The 27469-nt window shown below is 42.6% G+C and overlaps 1 protein-coding gene across 7 annotated transcripts in view; it reads right to left on the bottom strand.

Moving 5' to 3' along the window:
• PCNX4 (pecanex 4) overlaps positions 1-21505 on the bottom strand; it is a 40048-nt gene extending 18543 nt beyond the window's left edge. For 2 of the 7 annotated variants that reach the window (XM_062181651.1, XM_062181653.1), the window contains exons 1-8: positions 21418-21505; positions 14465-15209; positions 7693-7872; positions 7071-7585; positions 6728-6828; positions 6478-6600; positions 1667-2030; positions 252-355 (exon numbers count right to left, since the gene is read on the bottom strand). In XM_062181651.1, coding sequence (XP_062037635.1) covers positions 252-355; positions 1667-2030; positions 6478-6600; positions 6728-6828; positions 7071-7585; positions 7693-7872; positions 14465-15153 — 2076 coding nt within the window. In that variant the 5' untranslated portion in view covers positions 15154-15209; positions 21418-21505. Of the gene's footprint in view, positions 1-251; positions 356-1666; positions 2031-6477; positions 6601-6727; positions 6829-7070; positions 7586-7692; positions 7873-12365; positions 13341-13895; positions 13918-14464; positions 15210-20930; positions 21295-21417 lie in introns of those variants that run through there. The other 5 variants (XM_062181656.1, XM_062181652.1, XM_062181654.1 and 2 more) reach the window with 5 other exon arrangements.
• Positions 21506-27469: the final 5964 nt, after the last annotated feature.

Genomic DNA, 27469 nt, shown 5'->3' with positions numbered 1-27469 from the left:
ATGCTCAACTAGCAAGCACTAGAGGAAAAGGAGCAGGTATATTTTGTTACCATGCTCTATTTATCAACACTAGTCTACCTATCAATATGTCGTTACAGAATATACTTTAAAAATCACTAGTTGTTTTAATCAGTAATTAAAAAGATATTCTTCTTTCAAACTGAGCTTTTAAAGGTTTGATGGGTTTATAAAAGAGAAAATTTTATGTATGTACTATAAAAATACTAACAAGGTTTCCAATGGACATTAACCTTAATGTTAATGCAGCAGTAAGTATAGCCACATTCTAGAATCATTATCCATATTAAGCGATCCTGAAAACGGCCCAAGTAATGAGATCCAGGTATGAGGATACCTAAAACAAATTAGAAGGGGAAAAAAAATCATTTTCCAAGCTTTTTATTTTGCCACGTCACTCATTAAAACATAGCATTATATAATGAAAATGAATTGGAACTGGGTAAGTTTTTAAAGTATAGAATATTTCTTATTAAAAAGTGAAGTTATTCATAAAAATTATTACAAAAATTTTCCCTAAGTTATCTTATATAACAGATAATTACAGAAGTTCAACCTAAGTAAGCATTTCATTAAAATTCTTATCTTAAATTACAACTTTGCCTAGAATCAGTTTTTCAGGAAGTCATCTGCCATTTCTTTTTCTAAGATTTATTTATATGAAGGTTAGAGTCACCAAGAGACAGACTGATCTTCTGTCCTCTAGTTCACTCCCTGAACAGCCGCAACAGCCAGGGCTGTGCCAGGCTGCAGCCAGGACCTTCTTCTGGGTCTCCCATGTGGGTGGCAGAGGCCTAAGCACTTGGGCCATTCTCAGCTGCCTTTCCAGACCATTAGCAGAGAGCTGGATCAGAAGTGGAGCAGCCAGGACACAAACTGGCACCCATATGGGATGCTGGCACTGCAGGCAGTGGCTTTACCTGTTATGCCACAACCCTGGCCCCCATCATTTCTAAAAACAAGTGTTGGAGGCAAAAGCTTATGGTAGGAGATGACACACTATTGTCATCAGCTTGGCCATTTTCTATAACCAACCTTGAGAAGTATGAGAAGTATGATGCAACTGGATTTATCATCTTCAGATTCACCCGTTCCCATAAAATACCCATTTTCATGTTAATATATGCATAGTACTTCACACAGTGAAGAGGCTACTCTACCAATCACTGACCAAAGATTGTATGTTGCCTTGCCAGACTGCTCAAGTTTCTCTACAATAACTAGTAAGGTATGAACAAACTCCCTTGAGCTCTTCAAGCTGACATTTTGTAAAGCTAGTTTGACTCCTTGTGGATCTCAGCCATTACATCTACTTGACATGAAATCATTAGGAATTCATGGAAATCTTGAGGGTAAAGGTGTTTTCATGTTTCAGTGGTAGAACTATAATTTTATTCAACAACATATTTTTTAAAAATTGTAAAATCACCTTAATGAAACTTTTCTTGAAGACTTTTACTTTATAATTTTATCTCAAAACGAGAAGCAGGAGGTATATTTCTATTTCATATGTGGTCTCTCTGCATGTGCATCTGAGTATTAGGATCTGTTTAGTGGTTGGACTGAAAGACTGCCGTTCAGTGTGTTCTCGTTTTTGGTACTTGGAATACAGTTGTGAGGATTGCTTAGGCACAACTCATTGGCTTACCTAAACTTCCTGCGGCCATTGCTGTCTGCAGCGCAGCGGTCAGTCTGGGGACCATCTGGTGGTAGTAAACTGTATCCGCACACACGCAGGCTGTGTTGCCTACTGCTCCCGGCCAGCTCTGAAGAGGCCGGGGAAACCCCACCAGGAACACAGGAAGTGTGAAGAGGGGGAGTAAGGGAGAAGAGAGAAGTGTAGAAAAAACTATGAAAACCAACACAAATGGCGAGAAGACAACGTTGAGTATACATAGAGCAGTAGTTGTTTTCCGACGCTGCTTTTTTTCTGTCCATGATGTCACAAGCACAGTCATAGCAAACTGCAATTTGGAGATGAACTGGATCAGGCGATCACGCATGATACCAACCTGCAGATGTGGAAAAAGAATTCTGCAATATTCTTAAAGGACTTTTCATGAATTTTCAAGATCACATAAGGAAAACTATGTAATGATTTTATAATTGCCCCAATATGTTTGAGGAATTAGCCCCATGTGTGACTCTTTGTTGTAATTTTCTCTAACCTCACACTTTTCAAAAACAGACTGCATTTTTAACTTTGAACTTCATTTTTAAAAAAATAACACTAAGAGAGCCAACAGAATATTATCTATACATTAAGGCTGAACAACTGTATGTGTGTGCCAGCAAATTAGGTAACACAGATGAAACTGTAAAGATCCTGGAAAGATGCAAATTACTGGAAATGGCTCAATGACCAAAAAAAAAAAAAAAAAAAAAAAAAATCAAACTAGATTGTAGAAAGTGAAAAGATCAAATCAGTAATTTAAAAAACTGTTGACATGGAAAATCTGAGGCTCAGATGGCTTTAATACTACAAATGCAACATTTCACAAAACATTTAAGATACATACAGAATACTAGAAAACATTTAAGACTAATCAATACCAATCTTTACCAACTTTTTCAGAAACCAGAAGAGTATGGAACACTTCTTAAACTCACTTTTTATGAGATCAGTACCACCCTGACACCAAAACCAGACAATGCTAGCACAGGGAAAGAAACTACCTGTACACATATGTGCACATCTTACAAAAAAACAGATGACAAGGCCCTGCCAACCAGATTCTACAACATATAAAAAAGATTATACATTATGACCTACGGGGATTTATTCCAGGAATGCAAGGTTGGTTTAACAACCAAAAAGCAATGAACAAATTACACCATCTTAATAGACTAAAGGATCAAAACTAAATGATCATTCCAAAGACACAAAAAAAGCATGTGATGAATTTCAACATGCCTAATGAGAAAGCCATTTACCTAGCAGTAAGAAGAAACCTACTCAACTTGCTAAGGAGCACTTATGAAACATCCTTAGCTGACATCATATTTAATAATGGTGAAAGACTGATATCATATTTAATGGAAAAGGCTAACTGCCTTCCTCATAAAATATCCACTCTTACCCCATCTATTCAACATTCTACTGGAGTTCCAGCCATTGCAGTTAGGCAAGGAAATACAGATTGGAAAGGGAAAAGTAAAGCTACCTGTATTTGCAGATAGCATGACCTTATAGAACATTCTAAGAATCCACTAAAAATTAATTAGCTCTAATACAAGATAGAAGATTAATATAAAAAGGTTCTATTCTACACTATACAATAAACAAGCTAAAACATGAAATTAAGAAGACAATTTTATTTAAATCACCAAAATGAATAAACAGTCAGGAATACATTTAGTAAAAAGTGCACACTGAAGCTATCAAACATTCCTGAAGATATAAGGGAAAGACAGTCATGTTTATGGATCATAAGAATTAATTTTTTGAGTGTTAAAGACTGAACATTAGTTAGAATTAATATTTTAAAATGGCAATAATCCCCAATTGATCTACAGATCTGAGGTGTTTCCTATAAAAGCACTAGAGGCTTTCTTATATAGACTGACAGTGGAATAAATATTTAAACAGCAATGCAAGGATCCCAGAATAGCTGAAACAATTCTGGGAAGGACAAAACTGGAGCACGCAAGCTACCCAACTTCAAAACCTCCCACAGAGTTACTGGAACCAAGACAGTGTGGTACTGGCAAAAGGATGAGCATAGGGAAGAATGAAAAAGAACTTAGATTAACCCAGAAGTAAACCCTAACATGTATGGTCACTCGATTTTTTTTATAAAGGTGTCATGAAAAGTCACTGGGAGCAGAACACTCTTTTCAGTAAAGATGTCAGGACAATTGTATATCTGTATGCAAAGAAGAAACTTGGAATCCTACCTCACTACATATAGAAAAATGAACTCAAAGTAGAGCATAGACGCTTATGTAAGAGCTAAAATTATAAAACTCTTAGTAGTGAACATTCATGACCTTTTAGTAAGCTGTGTTTGTTAGAAACACAAAAACACAAGCAGTAAAAGACAGTTAAATTTGCTAGCGCTGTAGTACAGCAGGTTAAAGCCCTGGCCTCCGGCACCAGCATCCCATATGGGCACTGGTTCAAGCCCCAGCTGCTCCAATTCTGATCCAGTTCCCTGCTAATGCTCCTGAAAAAGCAGTGGAGGATAGCCCAAGTGCTTGGGGCCCTGTACCCATGTGGGAGACCCAGAAGAAGCTCCTGGCTCCTGGCTTTGGATCGGCTCAACTTCGGCAATTTGGGGAGTGAACCAAACAGATGAAAGACCTCTCTCTCTCTGTACTTGTCTTTCAAATAAATAAAATAAATCTTAAAAAATAAAATCAGATAAATTATTCATTAAATTAAACATTTTGTACTTTAAAAGACACTGTGAAGAATGTGAAACATATAGCACAGATTAGTCTAAGGACTTGTTTCCACATTAAAAACTCTCACAACTCACCAATAAAAAGACAACTAACTCAAATAATAATGGACAAAGAATTTGAACAGACACACATTCACTAGTATGACTATAATGCAAAAATAAAATAACAAGTACTCGTGAGGATACAAAGGAATTGGGATCCTCATATATCTTGATAAGAATGTAAAAGGTGAAATCCACTTTTTTTTTTCTTTTTTCTGAAATGAGAAAAATGTATTTCGAAGCTCATAAAAACCACTAAGATTCTCTCCCTGGATCTGAACAGGACCTTACTTAAAACATTAGTATAACATTAATAAGCAATTATAATCATGGTACTATGAATTCTCAACTATGTAGATACAGATTATTCATTTTTAGATTACTCTCAGTAAAATTTAAATCCAAGTTGGCTTCCACCTGCTACCCAGGGTAGTGGAAGCCACTTTGGAAAACAGTTTTGCAGTACCTTGAAGCATTAAACATGGAGTTACTATATAATCAGAGTCCTAGGAATACATACCTAAGAGAAATGAAAACATATGCACAGGCCAGCGCCATGGCTCACTAGGCTAATCCTCCGCCTGCAGCGCCGGCACACCGGGTTCTAGTCCCGGTTGGGGCGCCAGATTCTATCCCGGTTGCCCCTCTTCCAGGCCAGCTCTCTGCTGTGGCCCGGGAGTGCAGTGGAGGATGGCCCAAGTGCTTGGGCCCTGCATCCGCATGGGAGACCAGGAGAAACACCTGGCTCCTGGCTTCAGATCAGCGCAGTGCGCCGGCTGAAGCGCGGCGGCCACGGCAGCCATTGGAGGGTGAACCAATGGTAAAGGAAGACCTTTCTCTCTTTCTCTCTCTCACTGTCCACTCTGCCTGCCAAAAAAAAAAAAAAAAAAAAAAAAACATATGCACATATAAATTATGTACACATATGTTCACAATATTCATTTTAATAGTCAAAAATAGAAACAATCTAAATATCCACCATCTGATGAATTAATGAATCGAATGTGATTTATCTACATAAGGAAACATTTGGCACTAAGACAGAAATAATGATACATGCTATAACATGAATGAACCTTGCAAACAAAAGTGAAAGAGGTCAGATGAAAAAAAACCCATATATCATGTAAATCCATTCATTTGAAATGTCAAAGGATAGGCAAGTCCAGAGATAGAAGGTCTATCAGTGGTTGCTGGTACTGGGATGAGTGGGGATGGTATACAGAGTTGGACTGAGAAATGCCTATTTTTTGTGCTTTGTTGCAATTCACAAATATTGTGCTATTTACAAATTGAAGGTTTGTGAGAGTCTTGCAAAGAGCAAGTCTACTGATACTATTTTTCCAACAGCTCAGATAATCCTTAGTATCTTTTTTGCAATATAGTACTTTTAAATTAAGGTTTATACTTTTGTTAAAGATATGCTATTGTGGGGGCTTGCACTGTAGCACAGCAGGTTAAAGCTGGCTTCTCATATGGACACCATTCGAGCCAGCTGCTTCCCTTTCTATCTAGCTCTCTGCTAATGCACCTAGGAAAGCAGCAGAAGATGGCCCGAATCCTTGGGCCCTTGCACCCCTGTGGGAAAAAGCTCCTAGTTTTAGATCAGCTCAGCTTTGGCCACTGAGGACATTTGGGGGGTGAACCAGTGGATGGAAGCACTCTCCCTCTCGCTCTTTCTCTCTAACTCTTTCAAATAAATAAAATAAATCTTAAAAAAAAGATATGCTACTGCACATATAAGATACCACCATATAATATATATGTAACTTTTTTGTGCACTGAGAAACCAAATAATTTTATGATTCACTTTATCATAGTGCTCTGGACTGAACCTGAAATATCCTTGGGGTATGCCTGTATACAGTTTCTTTCTGGAACACGGAAAATGTTCTAAAATGTGTAGGTGGCTACAAAACTCTGAATATACACCACTAAATGATATACTTTAAATGAATAAATGTTATGGTCCATAAAATACATCTCAATAAAGCTGTTAAAATGTATTTACCAATAAAAGTCTGATTCCAGTATTGAGGTTTGTGTTCCACCATAACTCTGCACTGGAGCTCAGCAGGTGCACACCGGATACAATGGCTGTCTCAAGCAAAGCACTCTCGGGATTCTGCCACACCTGCAGGATACAAATCATCCACTTCTATTAGATAGAATTTCATCATCTAAGCCAATTCTCAGAATGAAACAAAATCACAATTAAATTCAGTAATAGGAAAATATAATTAGGTATATGTCAATGTTACCATCCTAAAAGCTCTTGTGAATCCAATGGAGACAGACATGGAGTGGAGCCGTTGTAATGAACTATCCAGTGAGAGAAATGCCATCATAGCAAAAGGTGACACTAAAAACAAAACAAAAAAAGATTAATTTAATTAAGGCAATGTAATTCCTTCTACCATATTCTCTTTTGGCAAATATGAAGTTCTTTTATGAGCACATTTAAGCAGAAACTAATATCCGAAAAGTCAAAACCAACACTTGTATACAGTATAATATCACACAATCTTGGGGATTCTAATGTATTCCTCAACACTTCCCGGATACAGTTTTTCATATCAAGGGCAGTAGGTCGGATCTTCTTACCTAGGGTTAGCAAAATCCGTCTGACAACACCGATTCTCGTGAGCCTCGTTTGCTTCTCTAAGAATGCAGTCACGGCTTGCACATCCTTTGGATAGAAAGGGTTTCGGAAAATTCCGAAGATGTAGACACCTTGAATTTCTCTAAGTACCCACAGTATTATAAGTAAGATCATCAAGATATAGCCAACCACAGTCTGGGAGTTGCTTTTAGAAATCTGTGAGAAACCAGCAAAGTGATGCAGCAGACTGGTTTCTGACAGGGCCAGGGCCAACATAACAAAGTAGAAAAGGCACTCTTGCCACGTAAACTGTTTCTCAGAACGGCTGGCTAAAGCCTGAGATTTGGTTTCAACTCTGCGTCTGTTCACACTGTGTATGAAGAACAAACTGATGCCACTTAGGTTAAGACTCAGTAAGAATCCAAGTCCAGTCATGAAAAGCACCACACCAAGAGAGCTGGGAATAAAATAGGATGTTACGGCTGTTCCAACAGAGATGATGAACATTGCTATCAACCTGCAAAGAGAAAAGAAAAAAAAGAGGAAGAAGAGATGCACTTAGAGTAGAAAATGTCCTTCAAGAATCAGTTACATATATCATCAATATTTTTTCTTAAAAAGTACCGCAGGCGAGATGACATGGAGGAACCTCCAAGGCCGAATTCCAACACTTGTTCCATCGCCCAGAGGAGAAATGCATCTGGTGGAGGCAGAGTCCCAAGTGCCCACAGGAAGGGTAAAAACACAAACAAGATGTGTAGGATCTGATTTATTTGTCCAAGAGCTGAAATATTTTTCATAAACCTAGGAGAAAATGAAAACACTTAACATTATGCAAAATAATATGTAGAAGAGATTCTTCTTTGCAAGAACACAACACATACTCTCAAAGAACACTTACAAAACAGGTCCCAATTCAAACTCACAAACATCAACACATACTGTGACCATGTCCCTTCTCCTGTAACAGCAAGTAGCCCTAGTCAGTTACTACTAAAGTAGCCTTTAGAAACTATGTGGATCCCAACAGGTGCAGGATCAGGAAGTCAAGCAAAGCCTTTACTGAACAGTAATAACTGAACACAGGGAGATCTGCAAAACAGAACTGAGGCCACAGCAAAGAAAATCCCCCTAAATACAGAAACGACAACAGTGGTTGAAATTCTACCAATGGTTCCTTAGAACTCAAAATTCTGTAATTTAAAACTGCCATTACCTGTGGGAAACGCAAAGCCTTACTGACATTCATACATGAACAGCTGGCAAGGAGAGACATTTCTTTCTCCCTACTACTCAATCCTGCACTGTCCTGCTCTTGGATCCCAGAATTTGAAGTCAGAATAGTTAATATCAGAAGTTAGAAACTTAAGATTATATTTCTATCTCTGTGGGTTATCCTGGTAATTTAACGAGTATTTATAATACTGTTCTATCTTGTATAACTAATGGTTTGGGTGTGAGAACATGAACTTGAACAATATAATCTCTTTAGTCATAAACTAGAGACTGCCTCTACCTTAAATGGAAAAAAGTCAGGTTTCCAGTTAAAAATAACATCATTAGGGGCTGGCACTGTGGTGCAGCAGGTTAAAGCCCTGGCCTGAAGCGCCGGCCTCCCATATGGGCGCTGGTTCTAGTCCTGGCTGCTTCTCTTCCGATCCAGCTCTCTGCTATGGCCTGGGAAAGCAGTAGAAGATGGCTCAAGTCCTTGGGCCCCTGCACCCACGTGGGAAACCAGGAAGAAGCTCCTGGCTCTTGGCTTCAGATTGGCGCAGCTCCAGCTGTTGCAGCCACCTGGGGAGTGAACCAGCAGATGGAAGACCTCTCTCTCTCTATCTCTACCTCTCTAACTCTATCTTCCAAATAAATTAAATAAATCTTTTAAAAAAATAAAAATAGCATCATTAAATTGGTTCTAATAATTTAACAAAATTTTAAAGCACAGAACAAACATTATCAATATGTTGCTAATTTTTTGGAATAACGGTACCCAAACACCATGTCTAGAGACCAGCAATATCAGAGTGTTTGTGGGGTTCCGAAAACAATTTTCAAAAGAGAAAACTAGATCAAAACTTACAATCTAATTCTACTTGAATTCCTGAGCTGTGGAAAGCCAGTAAGGAAAAAGACAACTTCTGCAATAATTACCTACTGTGTATATTGACTGCCCTGGAGCAAATAATGGCTGTAATAATAGTATAACCTATTTATCTCACAGAGATACCAGGGCTATGCCAGCTACTACTGTTTGCTCATAATGTACATCCTTCAAATTACTATAAGCAGAGAATCAATGAACACAGATTAACAATGTGATGCTAAACTAGAGAACAATACTTTCTATATTAAAATTTTAAAATAGAATTTCCATTCTGGGAAGAAAACACTCAAGTAACAAAACAGAATACCGGGCCGGCGCCGTGGCTTAACAGGCTAACCCTTCGCCTTGCGGCGCCGGCACACCGGGTTCTAGTCCCGGTCGGGGCACCAGATTCTGTCCCAGTTGCCCCTCTTCCAGGCCAACTCTCTGCTATGGCCCGGGAAGGCAGTGGAGGATGGCCCAAGTGCTTGGGCCCTGCACCCCATGGGAGACCAGGAGAAGCACCTGGCTCCTGCCTTGGGATCAGCGCAGTGCGCCAACCACAGCGTGCCAGCCGTGGCGGCCATTGGAGGGTGAACCAACGGCAAAGGAAGACCTTTCTCTCTGTCTGTCTCTCTCTCTCACTGTCCACTCTGCCTGTCAAAAATAAAAAATAAAAATAATAAAAAAAAAAAAACCAGAATACCAAACCACACATAAAAAGCCACAGAAAGGCCAAGGAAAATATGCAGATTTGTACAATTTTTTTCAAAGGACAACATTTTTCTTGGAAACATGCCTAAGGAAAGGATAATTCATGTAAAAATAAAGTATACTCAGGAAACATTTTACCAAAATCAGTGTCTACCTCTCAATCTTTTTGTTCTTAAAAAATCGCCAACGGCATTGACAAGGATGTGTGTGAAGTAACCAAACACTGTGACTGTTCTCCTACAGTGATTATTCTACCATTCTGGTATATATATGACTCAGCCCCATGGAGGATTATTGTGGTTAACTGTCTTCTTTCCATACAATGTTTCTGATCATGGAAAAATAATTTTCTAGGCTAAAAAAAAATCAGTCCTTAAGAAAAAAACTTTGCTTTAAACCTAACAAAAATATTTCAAATTCTGCACACACACACACACACACCCATGCCAAGAAAACAGACTTCAGAGTGAGTGACTCAGATTATTTAAATGTTTAGTATCCTTTCAAATAATCCCTGACAGTAAGCAAACACTTATGGATTCAGTGCTGTCTTTGAGAAAATTAAAATACATAGGAAGTATCATTTTAAATGATTACTGCATACTGTACTGGGTAGGATGAGGAATGGGGAAAGATTTTACTACACTGGGTGCTCTCAGCTTTCTTTTACATTCTCTGAAATAAAACTAGGAAAAGTTCGATATACATGAGAACTGTCCACGTTGGAAGAATATAGACACTTCATACATCATTTGGCTGCATGATCACACCTACTGCATAAAGATCATATCAGTTCATTATTATTTTGTTAGTCACAAGGTGGAATTTACTAAAAAATGAATTTCAAGTTTTTTTGGTGTAAAACTATCATTTTCTTCTTTAGAAACACGTGTATGGGCTACTTTCACCATTTCCTTTAGTCATAATAAAAGACATTTATAATTATCAAACTTTAACCACTAAAATTGGATAGTAAGGGATGGTGTTGTGGCGTAGTAGGTTAAGCTGCTACTTGTGACACCAGCATCCCATATCTGAGTGCTGGTTTGGGTCCCAGCTGCTCCACTGCCAATCCCACTCCCTGCCAATGTGCCTGGGAGAGCAGAAGACAGCCCAGGTACTGGAGCCCCAGCCTCCCACATGGAAGACCCAGAAAGAGTTCCAGGCTCCTGGACCTGGACTGGCTCAGCCCCAACTGTTGCAGCCATTTGTGGAGTCAAACAGTGGATGGAAGATCACTCTGTCTCTTCTCTCTGACTCTTTCAAACAAATAAATTTCTTAAAAATTAAAATAAAAACTAGCAGAGATTGCTTAAAAATTGAAGAACATGGGATATCATTTTAAATGCAAAGATGCATTGTAGCAAGTGTAATTTCTGGGTTTGGAAATGGCACAGTGCAATAGTAACTCAAGAACCTGCACTCTGAAAATAATAATTTTATAAACTTAAATCTTTTAAAGATTTATTTATTTGGAAGTCAGAGTTACAAAGAGAGAGGGAGAGACAGAAAGAGTTCTTCCATCTGCTGATTCATTCCCTAGATGGCTCTAATGACCGGGAATGGGCCAGGCCAAAGCCAGGAGCCAGGAACCACCGTCTCCAGTGGGTGGCAGGAGCACAATCATGTGGGCCATCTTCTGCTGCCCTCCCAGGCCACCAGCAGGGAGCCAGAATGGAAGTAGAGCAGCGGAGACACGAGCCGGTGCCCATATGGGATGCTGGCATTGCAGGCAGCTGCTTTACCCACTACACCACAACAGCGGCCCCCCCAGACTTAAATCTTTTAAAAAGAGATTATGTTCTTATAAATACATATTTCAACTTTACTGCTGACTTTTCAAAATAAAGTACTAACTGTAATATTATCTCAGTAAATTGTAATGGTATTATGAAACAAATTATAAAATGATTTCCTATTAATTCTCCCATTACATATTTGATTAGAACAACTATGTGAGTATTACAGTGTGCCCTGGTCTTTGAATGTAACATAATTAGAGGAGATTAAGAGTTAAAGAACATAGGCCTGCGCTTTGGCATAGCAGGTAAAGACACCACCTGCAGTGCCGGCATCCCAATGGGTGCTGGTTAGAGACCCAGCTGCTCCACTTCTGATCAAGCTCCCTGCTGTGTCTGGGAAAGCAGTGGAAGGTGGCCCAAGTGCTTGGGCCCCTGCACCCATGTGAGAGACCACAGGAGACTCCTGGCTCCTGTCTTCAGTTCAGCCCAGTTCCTGCCACTGCAGCCATTTGGGGAGTAACCCAATAAATGGAAGACTCACACACACACACACTCTCTCTCTCTGTAATTCTGCCTTTAGGGGAAAAAAAAAAAAAAAAAACTAAAATAAATAAGCATTAAGGAACAGCAAATAGATACTCAAGAGGCAATTTTCTGTATACAAACTAAATGTTTGTAAATGCCTCATCTTGACTTGAGCTGCCATAACAAAATACCATAGACCAGAAGGCTTGAACAATAGAGATTTATTCTCTCACAGTTTGGAGGTTGGAAGTCCAAGATGAGGACGACAGCACGGTCAGGTTGTAGGGAAGGGCTCTACTCCTGGTTTGCAGATGGTTATCTTTTTTGCTACGTTCTTTAATGATGGAGATCAAGATCTCTGGTGTCTCTTCTCATAAGGAACAATGCCACCTTCACAACCAAATTACCTCCCAAAACACCTCATGTCCAAACACTAACATTACGCTGAAGTCTGAAGTCCATCTGAACATCATCTAAATTCGATGTGAGTATGACTCGAGGTACAATGCTTCCTCAGGCCAAATCCCTGCCCAGTTGAAACCTGTGAAAGCAAAGTTCCGCGCTTCCAAAACACAATGGTGGGACAGGTATAGGAGATATTTCTACCCCAGAAGGGAGACACAGGGAAGAAGGAAGGGGTGATACGTCAAGAAGTCCAAAATTAGCAGGGTAGCTTCCACTAGATCTTCAGGCGTGGGAACGATTCTCTCTGGTTCCACTCTCTGCTCTCTAGGCTCCTGGGGTGGCAGAATCCCCTCCACAGTGCCAGGCAGGGGTTTTGCTCTGAAGAGTGGCTCTGCCCACAGGACTTCAGGTGGAGGGCATCTGGCTGTTGAAACAATGGTAGCGGGCCTGATGATCTCTGAATTAGCTTTGGTGTCTTCTTTTCTTGGAGAACTGTGTGTGTTTGTAGCTGAGTAATTCTGTTATCCTGTCTGGTCAGACTGTGGCAATCTGAAAGTGTGTATTCCATCCCACCTCCAACCCCTGCACTGCAAGCTGGCGGTGCTTCGGCTCACAGAATCCCAGAAGCACTTCAGGGGATAACAATGCAGGCACCCCGTGGTGCTCTCTTCAGAACGTGCTTTCTCATGTTCTGTAGTGTCCGCAGGCTGAGGAGTTTCCACACCTTCGAAGTCTGATCACTGGCCTACTCAACAATTCCTTCTTCAATTCATCTCTCTCCTTTTGCATTTACTATACGCAATCTGGAAAAACAAGTTACCCCTTCAACACGCTGCTTCAACATTTACTTACCTAACTATCCAATTTCATCACCAGCAAGTTCTGTCTTCCACGGAACACTAGAACAGAGTTCAGTCAAGTTTCTTGCCACTTTCTAACAAGGACTGCCTTTCCCCCAGCTTCCAATAACATGTTCCTCACTTCCATCTGAGACTTTAACAGACTTACCTCAATGTTTGCGTTTCTAGCTTGCACGTTATAACTCAGCCTCCACCTAGTACCTGGTTAACCTGGTTAACGGAAGCCATTTCCACGCTCTTAGGTAGTCACAGCAGAACTGCCCACATTTTTGGTGCCAAGCTTGGACCCCATAACAAAATAACATAGACTAGATGCCTAACAACAGAAATTTATTTTCTCACAGTTCTGGAAGGCCCCACCTTCAGGGCCTGGTCTCCTCCCAGAGGCCACATCTCCCAATACCATCACACTGGGGTGTAGGGCTTCTGTATATGCATTTTTGGGGACACAAACATTTAGTTCACAATATTCCTATACATTTCTACCTGGACACTAACCTGAGAAAGAGAAAGCTGCAATCTATAGAAATAGAGAAAGAAAAGTCAGATTTAGAAAAGGCAAACAAAAGGAATTATCAAACAATTTTGTCACCAAATATGTTTGTTAAATAAAACATTTTCTATTTTTAGGTTTACAAGTTGGCTTAAAAATGTCTTTCTGTATATCATTATTATAATAAAATTAGACATAAGCTTTCTACTCATGTTAAATCTACTCGATCTGCACATAATATTTGTTTAAATTCTAAATTGCTCATCTCTCCTCACAGAAATTTCCTCTCACTTTTCACAGGTTTCAGTCAGACGATCTTAAAGAGTCAAAGCTTCTTATTTAAAGTGAAACACAGAACTGACAATTGCTTATCTTTAAGAGGATTTTTTTGCTTACTATTCAGTAAAGTTTAACTTTAAATGTTTTATAGAAATTCACTTACAGAGATTAGTCATTCTATGGTTTTCTCCGGATGATTTTTAATCCAGATTCATTTTTTTAATACTAAGGAGAGCTCTCTTATCGTGTATAGCTAAAAACAATGCAAACTGTAAAGTATCTGGTAGGCTTTTACCTGTGTGCAAGATCCACGGAAACAAAGAAAAAAATGTAAAGAGGTCTCGTCAGTGGGGTGATTTCGTAAGTATCCTGAGTTTGGAAAGTCGCAGTCTCGGTGGCCGTGTTTACAATTAATGAATATTCTCCTATACATAATGTCAGCCATCCAAAGACAAACAATAGAACAGTGCCTGCTGTACTGCCATACAGCAAGGTTATTCTAGCTGGGAGCAGATACCACGTCCCAAGACCACACACCAGCCCAGCAAGCACAGAATGAAACACTGCGTTGGCTACGTATTTTTTGCCTGGAATTAGAAATCGGACAGTCTCGGCACCAGCACAGCTTGTGAATTCAAACTCATCTTCCTCTGCTACGACCCCTGTGGCTCGCAGGCTCTCCACTGTCACGGCTTTGTTCCTGGCGTATACACTCGTGAGCTGGATGATGGCCGCGGTGAGCAGCATCAGTCCGCCTGAGAGTGCTGCCGTAGAGTAGTCCTTCAGGATGCCCAGCTGGTACGCAAGTGTTCCTATTCCACCCAAGACCCATGGCATCAGGAAAAGGATAATCTGATTAACGTATATGTACGGAGGTGCGCAGTAGCCTAAGTTGAGCCGCGCGCCTCCAAGGACAGTCTGCGGGAAGCGCCTCAGAAAGAAGTCCTGCTTGTAGTCGTTCAGCAGAGGCGCGTCGGGACTCATCCTGCTGTCTGCCGCTCACTCTGAAGGTCGCATCCTCTTCTGTAATGCGGCGGGCGCTGCAAGAGAGAAAGTCACTGTGTGAGCCCGTCCTTCCCGAGGCCCGGGAGAAGACCTGCCGGTCCGTTACCACCTCAGCTCTCTCAAGGCAGGATGTGTGACTTCACTTCTCAGGCTCCTCCCACTGCCGACACACACTGTGCCTCTAAGCTGCTTTAAACAATAAATATACATTTTTAAAAATCATTATTCTTTATTAATGTATTTATAACTTAACATCTGGTGTTAAATATTAACTCACAGTTTTAGATTCTGAAGTAAAGGGAAATTCAAAAGGCCAGTACTCTTAACTCAAACCTGCAGCGGTTTAACTGGTCATTTCCTAGTAAGTTTTATTGTTTTGTTCTTTAAGTGTTCCCTCTCATGAGAGTCAGCAAACTTCTTTTATAAAGGCCAAAATAGTAAACATTTTAAGTTTTGTGAACCATACAGTCTCTGTTGAAATACCACAAAATCAGCCATAGACAATACAATAAATAAACGGATTTTTAAAAAAGATTTTATTTATTTATTTGAGAGGTAGAGTTACAGACAGTGAGAGGGAGAGACTAAGAGAGAGGTCTTCCATCAGCTCATTCACTCTCCAAACGGCTGCGCCGATCAGAAGCCAGGAGCCAGGTGCTTCTCCTGGTCTCCCACGTGGTGCAGAGGCCCAAGCACTTGGGCCATCCTCCACTGCTTTCCCAGGCCACAGCAGAGAGCTGGCCTGGAAGAGGAGCAGCCGGGACTAGAACCGGCGCCCATCTAGGACGCCAGTGTCTCCAGTGGTGGCTCTACCTGTTACAGCACAACACTGGCCCTAAATAGAAGGGTGCTGAGTAGGTGTGTTCCATCAGAATTTCACTGTACATGTCCACCCAAACAGACTGTGGGCCAGGCTCCACCTGACGGTCATGGTTTGCCAACCCCCACTGTATAAAATAAGAATACTCTCTATAATCCCAAAATTCAATTGGAAATAGAAGTGGAAAAGAGCAATATTAAGAGTGTCATTCATACCACTTGATAATTATGGTAAATATAGCATTTTCCATTAATTTGAAAAGTCAAATCCTATTTAAATAAGTAGCATTTCAATAAAAGTCCACATGGACACTGGCAGCTCAACACGTGCTTAGAAAAACAATGAATGGGAACTTAAGACCAAGTTAAGTGCCGAAGTAGATGACTATGATTATTAGATATGTTACCATGGGCAAGTCACCTAGTAATTTACCTTTTAGTCCCTGTTATCAGTTTCCAGAATCTACCAGAACTGGGGAAACGGGAAATAGTAAGGGAAACTGTACAGGCTTCGATCTAAATTATTTTCATTTCAGGGCCACAAAAATGTAAGTATCAAATAACACGGCTCTCGTCAGTCCAACTGCTCCTTATACTCAGCAGCTTATTCTGAAAAATAGCTGTTGACACAACATGAGCTAGAAAAATTACCTCAGTGAATTACTTGTTTGTTAGAAGAGAAAAACTAAGTTTAAGCCATCTTCAAGTAGTCTTTTGGTCAGTTTAAGGTAATCTCCCCACCAGTCAGTTCTCAGCCTGCAGAGAGCAGTGGAGCATCATGGAAGGTTCTGGGGTCACTTTTCAGAAGCAGCACGGGTATCTGGCCTCGCAGTCAGAACGCCTGCATCTGGTCTTAGATGGCCGTGAGTCCCAGCTCTGGCTCCTGATTCCAGCTTTCCGCTAGTGCGGAGCCTGGGAGGCAACAGGGGTTGTTCAGAGCAGCTGGGTTCCTGCCACCAAGTAGACTTACTGGACCCCAGCCCTGGCGAAGGCATCCGGAGAGTAAACCAGTGGATGGAGAGGCAGAGGGAGAGAGAGAACTAGGCCTTGGAGCCACCTCCCCTCATTGTTAAACTGTTAGGAAGTTCTTCAACTGTAAATATTTCTCTTCTGTGCACAGCTTTTCCTTACATGAAAGCCCTACAAGAACCCAGGCAACATACTAAAGTTATAAATGTTTATTCCCTGTTTTAACACACTTGGAAAATACCTTCGTTTATGTTTATTATGGAATAAACAATGTTACTTATTGATAGCACTGTTGCTTAGGGAAGATTCTGCCTAGAGCAATTATATCCCAAAGACACAGGAACAGGATAAGCGTGGGGGGGAAATACAGCTGGGTTTCTCCTGTGGAGATGGAAATGGCTAAAGAATCTTTTTTACACAAACAGGTATGCCTTTTAAAAATTTATTTATTTATTTATTTATTTATTTTTAGAGACAGAGAGCTCCCATCTGCTCATTCACTCCCTAAAAGTCTGTACAGTGTGGGGTGGGCCAGGCCGAAGTTAGCGCCTTGAACTGAGCCGGCGCCGTGGCTTAACAGGCTAATTCTCCACCTTGCAGTGCCGGCACACCGGGTTCTAGTCCCGGTTGGGGCGCCAGATTCTATCCCGGTTGCCCCTCTTCCAGGCCAGCTCTCTGCTATGGCCCGGGAAGGCAGTGGAGGATGGCCCAGGTCCTTGGGCCCTGCACCCACATGGGAGACCAGGAGAAGCACCTGGCTTCGGATCAGCGCAATGTGCCGGCCGCAGCGGCCATTGGAGGGTGAACCAATGGCAAAAAGGAAGACCTTTCTCTCCCTCCCTCTCTCTCTCTCTCACTATCCACTCTGCCTGTCAAAAAAATAAAAAATAAAAAAAAAAGGTTGAAGGATTCAGGATTTGTCCTATAGAATATTTCTTGAAAAGGAAAATATGGCTAAAGAAGTTTGAGAATTACTCATTGTTTTTTAAGACTTCTTTTATGTATTTGAAAGACAGTTACAGAGAGATGTAGAGACAGAGAAGGAGGTATCCCATCCACTGGTTCACTCCCCAGATGATTTCAACGGCTGGATCTGTGCCGATCCAAAGCCAGGAGCTTCATCCGGGTCTCCCACACGGGTGCAGGGGCCTAAGGACTTGGGCCATCTTCTACTGCCTTCCCAGGCCATAGCAGAGAGCTGGATCAGAAGAGGAGCAGCCAGGACTCGAACTGGCACCCAAATGGGATGCCGGCACTTCAGGCCAGGGCTTTAACCTGCTGCACTACCATGCCAGCCCCAAGAGAATTAGTCATCTTAAAAGAGTCAGACTAGAAATCAGCAAACTAAGACTTTGAACATCCTTAAAATTAACAAAACGGGGGAACCCAGTGCTGTGGCATAGCGGATAAGGCCACTGCCTGCAGAGCTGGCATCCTTTATGGGCACCGGTTCGAGTCCCAGCTGCTCCCCTTCCGATCCAGCTCTCTGAATCTTTTTTGCGGAACTTCCAAATTGTTCTCCATAGTGGCTGCACCATTCTGTATTCCCATGGAATGGGTCAGGGTTCTAATTCCTCCACATCCTCATCAACCCGTGTCCTCTTGTTTGATAACAGCTTTGGAACAAGTGTGCGGTGACGCTGGGTCACACACGGCTGAGCATTTCTGTACTGCGCTCTTGCTCTTTCGCCACTTGCTAGCTGCTAATGCATCCAATTCAAATGTATCAAATCGCACATTTTAACTTCTAAGAGCTGCTGAATCCCCGAATATTACTTTTTAATAGAATCTTTCATGAATCTGGTCTATTTTTCTGAGACTATTCATTACATGCATATACATGTTTGTATTGTATAAATAAATACTATTTTATCTTTGTGTGGATTGTCTCTTCATGTTGCTTTTTTACTATTACTTTTCATTTTCTATTAGTATAGAAGAACTTCATCGGTAGACGAAGCATCTCTATGGGGATGGCACTGTGCCGTAGTGCATATAGCCATTGCCTGCAATGCCGGCATACCACATGGGCACGGTTCATGTTCTGACTGTTCCACTTCCAATCCAGCTCCCTACTAATGTGCCTAGGAAGGCAGCGGAAGATGGCCCAAGTGCTTGGGCCCCCACACTCATGTGGGGGACTTCGAAGAAGCTCCTGGCTTCAGCCTGGCTCAGCCTGACTACTGTGCAGCCATTTGCGGAGTGAACCAGCAGATGGAAGAACTCTCTCTGCCTTGCAAATGAGTAAAAAAAAGGATGGGGGGAGGGGGAGAAGAGGGAGGAGGAAAAGAGGAAGAGGAGGAGGACAGACAATAACAAGTACCGGTGAGCTCATGAAAAATTAAAACCCTCCATCACATCTGATATGAAAATAAAATGGTGCAGTCCCTTTGGTAAAACAGCCACAATTCCTCAAAAGACCAAACACGGGTACTACACTGATGTGGGCAGGTGGGCTGCTAGCCAAGGAGCTGAGGTTTGACAGCACTGCACTGCCGCGGGCCAGCCCTCCCAACAGCACAACAGCCCCGCCTGGTCCACATCACAGCCTCACCTGCACCATCCAAGGCCCCTTTCTGTGCACTGACCCAAACCTCCTTTTCTGTGCACTTCCCAAACCTGCCTTCCGTCCACCAATCCCATCCCTCTCCCCCTCCCATGCAGTGCAAACCCCAAGTTTCACAATGTTGCAAATTTAAGAATAGGGGGACAAAGCCATGATGCAGTGGGTTAAATCCCTGGCCTGAAGCGCCTGCATCCCATACAGGCACGCATTCTAGTCCCTACTGTTCCTCTTCCAATCCAGCTCTCTGCTGTGGCCTGGGAAAGCAGTAGAAGATGGCCCAAGTCCTTGGGCCCCTGCACCCACGTGGGAGACCCAGATGAAGCTCCTGGCTTCGGATAGGCACATCTCTGGCCGTTGCAGCCATCTGGGGAGTGAACCAGCAGATGGAAGACCTCTCTCTGTCTCTACCTTTCACTGTCTGTAACTCTACCTCTCAAATAAATAAAATATTAAAAAAAAAATTAGCATCAGCTATAACTATCCAATATGGCTGCAGACAGTGACTCTCCCATAACATTTATATCATTACATTATTATAATAATAAAATTACCAGGGTCCGTTTTTTTACTCTCATCGTGCCCCTAACACCAAGACACTTCTGAGATTTCCAAAACAGAGCACAGAAATGGGCAGTGCTCAAGAGCTGCACCAAACTCTGCGCCCTTTGAATGATCAACTAAGCCCCAGCCCAGACACCACCCCCATGCCTCTCAATACCATAAAAAGACAGCCCGCACCCTTCCCTTTTCTTTACATAAATCCTGCTTTCCTGTACACCTCGTTTCCTCCTCGTCTTCTTTCATGAGTGGAGACAAGAGCCCAGACCGAGCCTAGCCAAGGACCACCCCCATGACAATATAGCCCAGCAGTTCTACTCCTGGGTAAGCACACAGGTTAATGAAACCATGTTCACACAAAAACCTGGCATATAGACATTTACCGCAGAAATCCTGCCAGCGATAAACTGTGAGAGACACCACCTAACGTGGTGTGACTAGGCGGTCCGCCATGAAGCCTTCAGACAGGCTGCGGCACGCATGAACCCCCAAACATTATGGCTACGTGATACAAGCCAGCCTCAGGGGGCCACATTCTGCACCTCCACAGAGACAGAAAATACACTGCTGGCTGCCTGGGCGGGGGGTGGGGGTCTCCACCTCCAGGGCCCACTGTCAACTCCAGTGGAGATAATGGGAATTGCTTGGGGTGGGGGGCGTTGAGGGCTTGAAAGGTGTGGGGTTTCTTTTAGGGGCAACAACACAACGTCCCTAAAATCGACTGCTTTCGGCTGCACACTTCTGTGACTATCCTAAAGACCAGTGCCATATACACCTCCGATGGGTGAATCACACGGAACGTGCATTATAGCTCAATAAAGCTCTCGGGAAAAGGTCCCCCCACCTGGCGTCCTCTGCAGCAATGAATGACGAACAGGCAGCGCTGTAACTAGGAGATGCAGGGGCCGCCAACAGGGGCCCCAAGCAGCTGAAGGACTCAAACAGCAACATCCGACCCCAAGGCCAGGACAGTCTGGGATGCGGCGTGGGCGGCCCTGGCCTCACTGAAGGAACGAGCTGCCCAGTTCTTGGGGGGAGCGGGGGTCGCCGGCCACGCCTCCGTCAAGGCAGGGGCCCTACAGCTCACCAGGCCAAGCAAGCAGGCCTCCCCAGCCGCGCAGTCCTCGCCCCTAAAGGCTCCACACCACACGGAAACAGCTCCGAGACCATGGCGGCCGCACACAGGCTGGGAAACCCCGGCGGCGCGCGAGTCCCCCGGTGGGGGTCGGCCATCGGACCTGCCGCGGGCCAGCCGCGCAGGCACCCCCGGGACCGCACCCGTGCGGCCGGCTCGCAGAAACAAAGGCGCGGCGGCCGCGCAACCAACTCACCCGGGCTCCCGGCCTGCGTCTCCATGGCTAACGTCAACGCCGGCCGGCGCCGCTCGCGGTGCAGCGTCACGCACGCGCCCGCCTAGGGCCCCGCCCACACCTGCGCGCGCTCCCGCCGGGGCCTCCCGCCGGCCGGGCGAGGCCAGGCAGGCGGGGTTCAGCGCCCCGCCCGACCCCGCTCCGCCGTAAGAGTCACGCGGGTCCTTCGGCCGCGTCTTGGGTGTGGGCGCGAAACCGCGGCCGGACCTTTCATCCGGCTACGCCCCTACGCCAGAGCGTCGTTGCCATGGTGATGTGACGTGGTGACGTAGTCCCGTAGGGCGCGCCGCCGCCATTTTGCCAGCCTCGGAAGTGCGGGTGCCCTGCGACCCGCCATCTTGACGCCTGCGCTCTGGCGGCCACCGCCTGTTACCGCGTCTCAAGTGAATGCTGCATTCGTCCTATTCGGTTGGAAGATGTGCGACTGTGTACAACCTAGCTTTATTGCGCTCCACTTTGTGTCGCTTCACAAATAATTGCGTTTTATTACAAATGGAAAGTTGTGCCAACCCAGCGTCGAGCGAGCCTGACGGCACCATTTTCCCAACAACTTGTGCTGTGTTGTCTGTGTCGCGGTTTGCTAACTCGCGATATTTCAGCCTTTTTCCTTATTGTACTTTTTTTATGGCGAGGTGTGATTAGTGAGCCCTTCTGTGGTGATTGGGGATGACACGGATTGCGCCTGGGTCCGACCGTGAACGTAATCTGTACGTATGTGTTCTGACTGTCCCTGACACACAGCAGTGTGGAAAGTAGGACGGTTAATAACCGGCCTCGAAAAAGTGTTTTAAAGGAAGAGCCACGTATTCCTAAATCAAAAGCTGGAAATGGTTACTTAGTGAGGAAGGCATGTCAAAAGCTGAGACACATGGACAACTAGGTATCTTGTGCCAGTTAGCCAACATTGACTGCGAAGGGAAAATTCGAGGGAAATGCAAAGTTCTACTCCAGGGAACACACGAATAATAAGAAAGCAAAACATTATTGCTGATACTGAAAAAGCTGTAGTGGTCTGGAAAAAAGATCAAACCAACCACAACATCCCTTTACGCCAAGGCCTAATCCGGAGCAAGGCCCTCTCTTCAATTCTATGAAGGCTGAAAAGGGTGAGAAAACTGCGGAGGAAAAGTTTGAGGTTGGCTCAGGAGGTTTAGAGAAGCAGCTTCCGGCACACCAAGGTGCAAGGTGCTGGTGTGGAGAATGCAGCCTGATGAAGGTGGCTTCATTAAACCTCAGTTTTTCAGTGCAGCATTGGAGCCTGGAGATGTGATGGAATTGCTGCAATCTCATGATAAAACTTTAACAGATGAGTTACTTCTTAGAGATGAGCAAAGACAGTCGTTTCGTAGGATGGCCTCTACTGGTGAAGAGGCTATGAGCATTGTTTGTTCTTTTTTTTTTTTAGATTTATCTTATTTATTTGAAGAGACAGAGTTATACAGAGTGGAGAGACAGAAAGAGAGAGAGGTCTTCCATCCTCTGGTTCACCCCCCCAAATGGCCGCAATGGCCAGAGTTGAGCTGATCCAAAGCCAGGAGCCAAGAGCTTCTGGGTCTCCCATGCGGGTGCAGGGGCCCAAGGAGTTGGGCCATCTTCCTGCTTTCCCAGGCCATAGCAGAGAGCTGGATGGGGAGAGGAGCAGCCAGGACTAGAACTAGTGCCCATATGGGATGCTGGCGCCAAGGCGGAGGATTAACCTACTGCACCACGGCACCAGTCCCCAAAATAAATCTTTTTTAAAAAATTATTTTTTATATATAAGACTTGGCTTCCTCTTAATATTACTCTTTTGACCTGAAAACCTATATACATAAGCACTAAGCCATCATTTCCAGTATCACTAGAAAAAAACAAACCGCTGCATTATAGTTTTGAGGTAAGGAGATCCTAATGAGACAGTCCTCATGTCACTTAGGCGTAGTCAGTCCCCAAGTGCACAGAATTGCTAGGATATCAACCACATGGGAAACTGCAGGTACCTCGATACTGACAAATTGGCTTCTAGTCTCTCCATCAGTTGAGACCAATCATTAAAGCTCACAGGGGCCACCTTGAGGACTACTAATTGACAACTGGGGAGAGTGGAGGGAAGGATCAAACCTCAGGGAGAATGGGGACACAGCTCTCTGCTGTGGCCTGAGAAAGCAGTAGAAGATGGCTCAAGTCCTTGGGCCCTGCACCCGCATAGGAGACCCCGAAGAAACACCTGACTCCCGGCTTCGGATCGGTGCAGCTCTGACAGTTGCAGCCATCTGGGGAGTGAACCAACGGAATGAAGACCTTTCTCTCTGTCTCTCTCTCTCTCTGTAACTCTACCTCTCAAATAAAAAAAAAAAATTTGCCGGCGCCGTGGCTCAACAGGCTAATCCTCCGCCTTGTGGCGCCGGCACACCGGGTTCTAGTCCCGGTCGGGGCACCGATCCTGTCCCGGTTGCCCCTCTTCCAGGCCAGCTCTCCGCTGTGGCCAGGGAGTGCAGTGGAGGATGGCCCAAGTGCTTGGGCTCTGCACCCCATGGGAGACCAGGAGAAGCACCTGGCTTCTGCCATCGGAACAGCGCGGTGCGCCGGCCGCAGCGCGCCAACCGCGGCGGCCATTGGAGGGTGAACCAACGGCAAAAGGAAGACCTTTCTCTCTGTCTCTCTCTCACTGTCCACTCTGCCTGTCAAAAAAAAAAAAAAAATTTTTTTTTATTTGAAAAGCAGAGTTACAGAGGGAGGGAGGAAGAGAGATCTTTCAACCTCTGGTTCACTCCCCAATGACTATAACAGCCAGGGCAGGGCCAGGCTGAAGCCAGAAGCCAAGAGCTTCCTCTGGGTCTCACATGTAGACAGTAGGGCCCATCCAGTTTCATCTGGAAGCTTCGATACAGCAAATTTTCTAAGCATTCATAAATAGAATCATCAAAATAGATAATCTATAATGTAATAATAGCTTTGACATTAGTTGGTTTTAAGCCCTATTTGTTTTTTGTTTGTTTGTTTGTTTTTGTAAGATTTATTTATTTACTTGAAAGAGAGCGAGAAGGAGAGGCAGAAAGAGAGAGGTCTTCCATCCTGATTCACTCCCCAACTGGCTGCAGTGGCCCGAGCTGCGCCAATCTGAAGTCAGGAGCCAGGAACTTCCTCTGGGTCTCCCACGTGGGTGCAGGGGCCCAAGGACTTGGGCCATCTTCTACTGCTTTCCCAGGTTATAGCTGAGAGCTGGATTGGAAGTGGAGCAGCCAGGATTCGAGCTGGCGCCTATATGGGCCGCTAGCACTGCAGGCAGTGGCTTTACCCACTACACTACAGCACTGGCCCCAAGCCTTATTTTTTTTTTAAAGTACAGTTCTGAAAAAAATCTGATATGAAATATAGGGTTGAACAAATTTCTTAGATTTTGATTATGATCTGGAACTTTGAATTATCTGTAGAGCTCTTAAATTTCACTATAATTTCACATCAGCAACTTCACAGATTAAATTTTTAATCTTAGAGTATTCCGATTAATATTATTTTATAACATTATCATTACTGGACACCATACAGTTATTGAAGAACACAGGTGTTTAAGAGGTGATCAGAGCTGGCGCCATGGCTTAACAGGCTAATCCTCCACCTTGCGGTGCCAGCACACCGGGTTCTAGTCCCGGTTGGGGCGCCGGATTCTATCCCGGTTGCCCCTCTTCCAGGCCAGCTCTCTGCTATGGCCCGGGAAAGCAGTGGAGGATGGCCCAAGTCCCTGGGCCCTGCACCCGTGTGGGAGACCAGGAAAAGTACCTGGCTCCTGGCTTTGGATCAGCGCGATGAGCCAGCTGCAGCGGCCATTGGAGGGTGAACCAACGGCAAAAAGGAAGACCTTTCTCTCTGTCTCTCTCTCACTATCTACTCTGCCTGTCCAAAAAAAAAAAAAAAAAAAAGGTGATCAGGATTATTGGTAGATTGAAAATCAATAAATTGGATTATTTAAAGGGCTAGATTTTCACTTTAAAATTGTTACATTTCACTAAAAATGTTACATTTATAAAAATTTGTTAACATTTATAAAAATTTGATCTTCACTGGAAAATTAAGTTTTAAGAGTAACAAAACTGAATATTGATGGGCATATTCACAATTTGACTCTACAGGAAATGAATTAACTACAATGATTCCTTTATTTTGGCACACATCATCAACAATTGACTATGCAGATTTCATAATCTTTATTCCAACATCCTGTACTACAGTTGGGATATCAATGAACTTATACTGAGAGTGTTACGAAGGATATGATGCCTTATTATTAATATCAGTTTCTAAGCTAGCAGTGAGGCTAGTAACCTCAAGTAGATGCCCCTTTCCCGGCATTCCTGCTAAGTTTTCTGTTTGTCAGTGTATTAAGCATTTAGCATCGTGTGAACATTATCGTTGCTTTCCTCTAGAGTGAAATTATATCTTCACTTTCCTGTAGAATGAAAGTAGAAGGAAGTGCCATGAGCAAGTTAACTGACAGAATTTCTATTTGGTAGGAAAGTTGTAATTATGTAAGAATGAGGAGGAAGAGTTAGCTGTAACTTCCCTAACGGTGCAGGAAGCCTACATAACCTCTTACCCTTTCCAACCTCATGATACTATTGCTGTTGAATGAAAAAGTCCACCTTGGTTAGCATTACTCAAGTTAATAATTTTAAAACATGAAAACTGGAAGTTTTATGTTATTTGTGTTTTATGCAAAGACTTTATTTACTAAATGTGGTTTTATTTGCCCTAAATAATGATCTAGAAATAATGATCTAGAAGTTATTAGATCATTATTTAGGGCAAATAAAACCACATTAAGTAAATAAAATCTTTGCATAAAATACAAATAACAAAAAACAGTTTTGATGGAATAGTAGATTAAGGTACATTTTTGAAGGTTAGCTTGGCTCTAACAAAATTTAAAATACTGTTCCCTTTGATATGCAAATTTTATCATTAGAAATACACCTTACAGCAGCAGTATTTGTATAAAGATGTGCTTCAAACGTTTGCTACAGCAAAACCACAAAATATTCAATAGAGAACATGATAAGCTAGATGAAAAAAGAGGTGTATCTACACGTTCTTCTATGCAAAGATGTCTGATCTATTAAGTACAAAATTGAAAAATCACACTTTGTGTAGTATTTTATTTACATAAAAACTAGAGCTGAGCAAGTGCATACTTTGTGTACTTATCTCTGAAGGATTCCTAAGAAACAGATGTTAATCTCAAGAAGTTAACTGGGTTTTGGTGAGAAGAGAAACTTTTTACTTTATATTCTTTTTTTACTATTAATAAAAATTTTAAAATATTTTCATAATCTTTAAATGATAAAAATTAAATTGACAAGACAGTCCTCCCTCCAACAAGCCATTCAATGATTTAGCCACCCTGCAATCAATAAAAGGGCATGGTGGAGTTTATTTTCATAATTGAATCTTTATCCAGAAAACAACTTGTGAAATATTGTTAGTTCCCCTAAATAAATAAATTAGTATAATATTCATGCTTTCCTAGGGAGAAAAATGCTATATAATTTTCAGTGTCATATTGCAGCTGAAAATTAAGCTAAGTTATTTGGTATTTCAGTAAGTTTTGGGTTCTGATCATCAGAAACTGCTTAAATCCTGGACCACTGCAGTCCTTTGAAGTTCATTTTCTAGAAAATGAGATTATTTACTGAATATATATTCATATTTTCAAGATTATTAGATTTTTTAAATGTTGCATATAAAATCTGAATTTTATTATTTATGTGAAAATATTAACATATAGATATATATATGTGTGAGATATTTGTATGTATGTAAAGTATTTTATATCTAACATGCAAAATAAAATAAATGAGACTCCTTGATTGTTGAGCCAGCAATGACTAAATAATATTAGAAGTTTTCATATGTGGTTTGTCTTTAGCAATACACTTGTTTTTAATTTTAGTAATATTTTAAATTTTAATTATTTTAATAATATATGCTGGAAATTAAGCAAATACTATCAAAGCTGTTTTTCAGGCTCTTACTTCAA

This window comes from Lepus europaeus, chromosome 22 (genome assembly GCF_033115175.1).
Source record: "Lepus europaeus isolate LE1 chromosome 22, mLepTim1.pri, whole genome shotgun sequence".
NCBI classification, from domain to species: Eukaryota; Metazoa; Chordata; class Mammalia; order Lagomorpha; family Leporidae; genus Lepus; species Lepus europaeus.
This window is presented reverse-complemented; position numbering and strand designations above follow the sequence as displayed.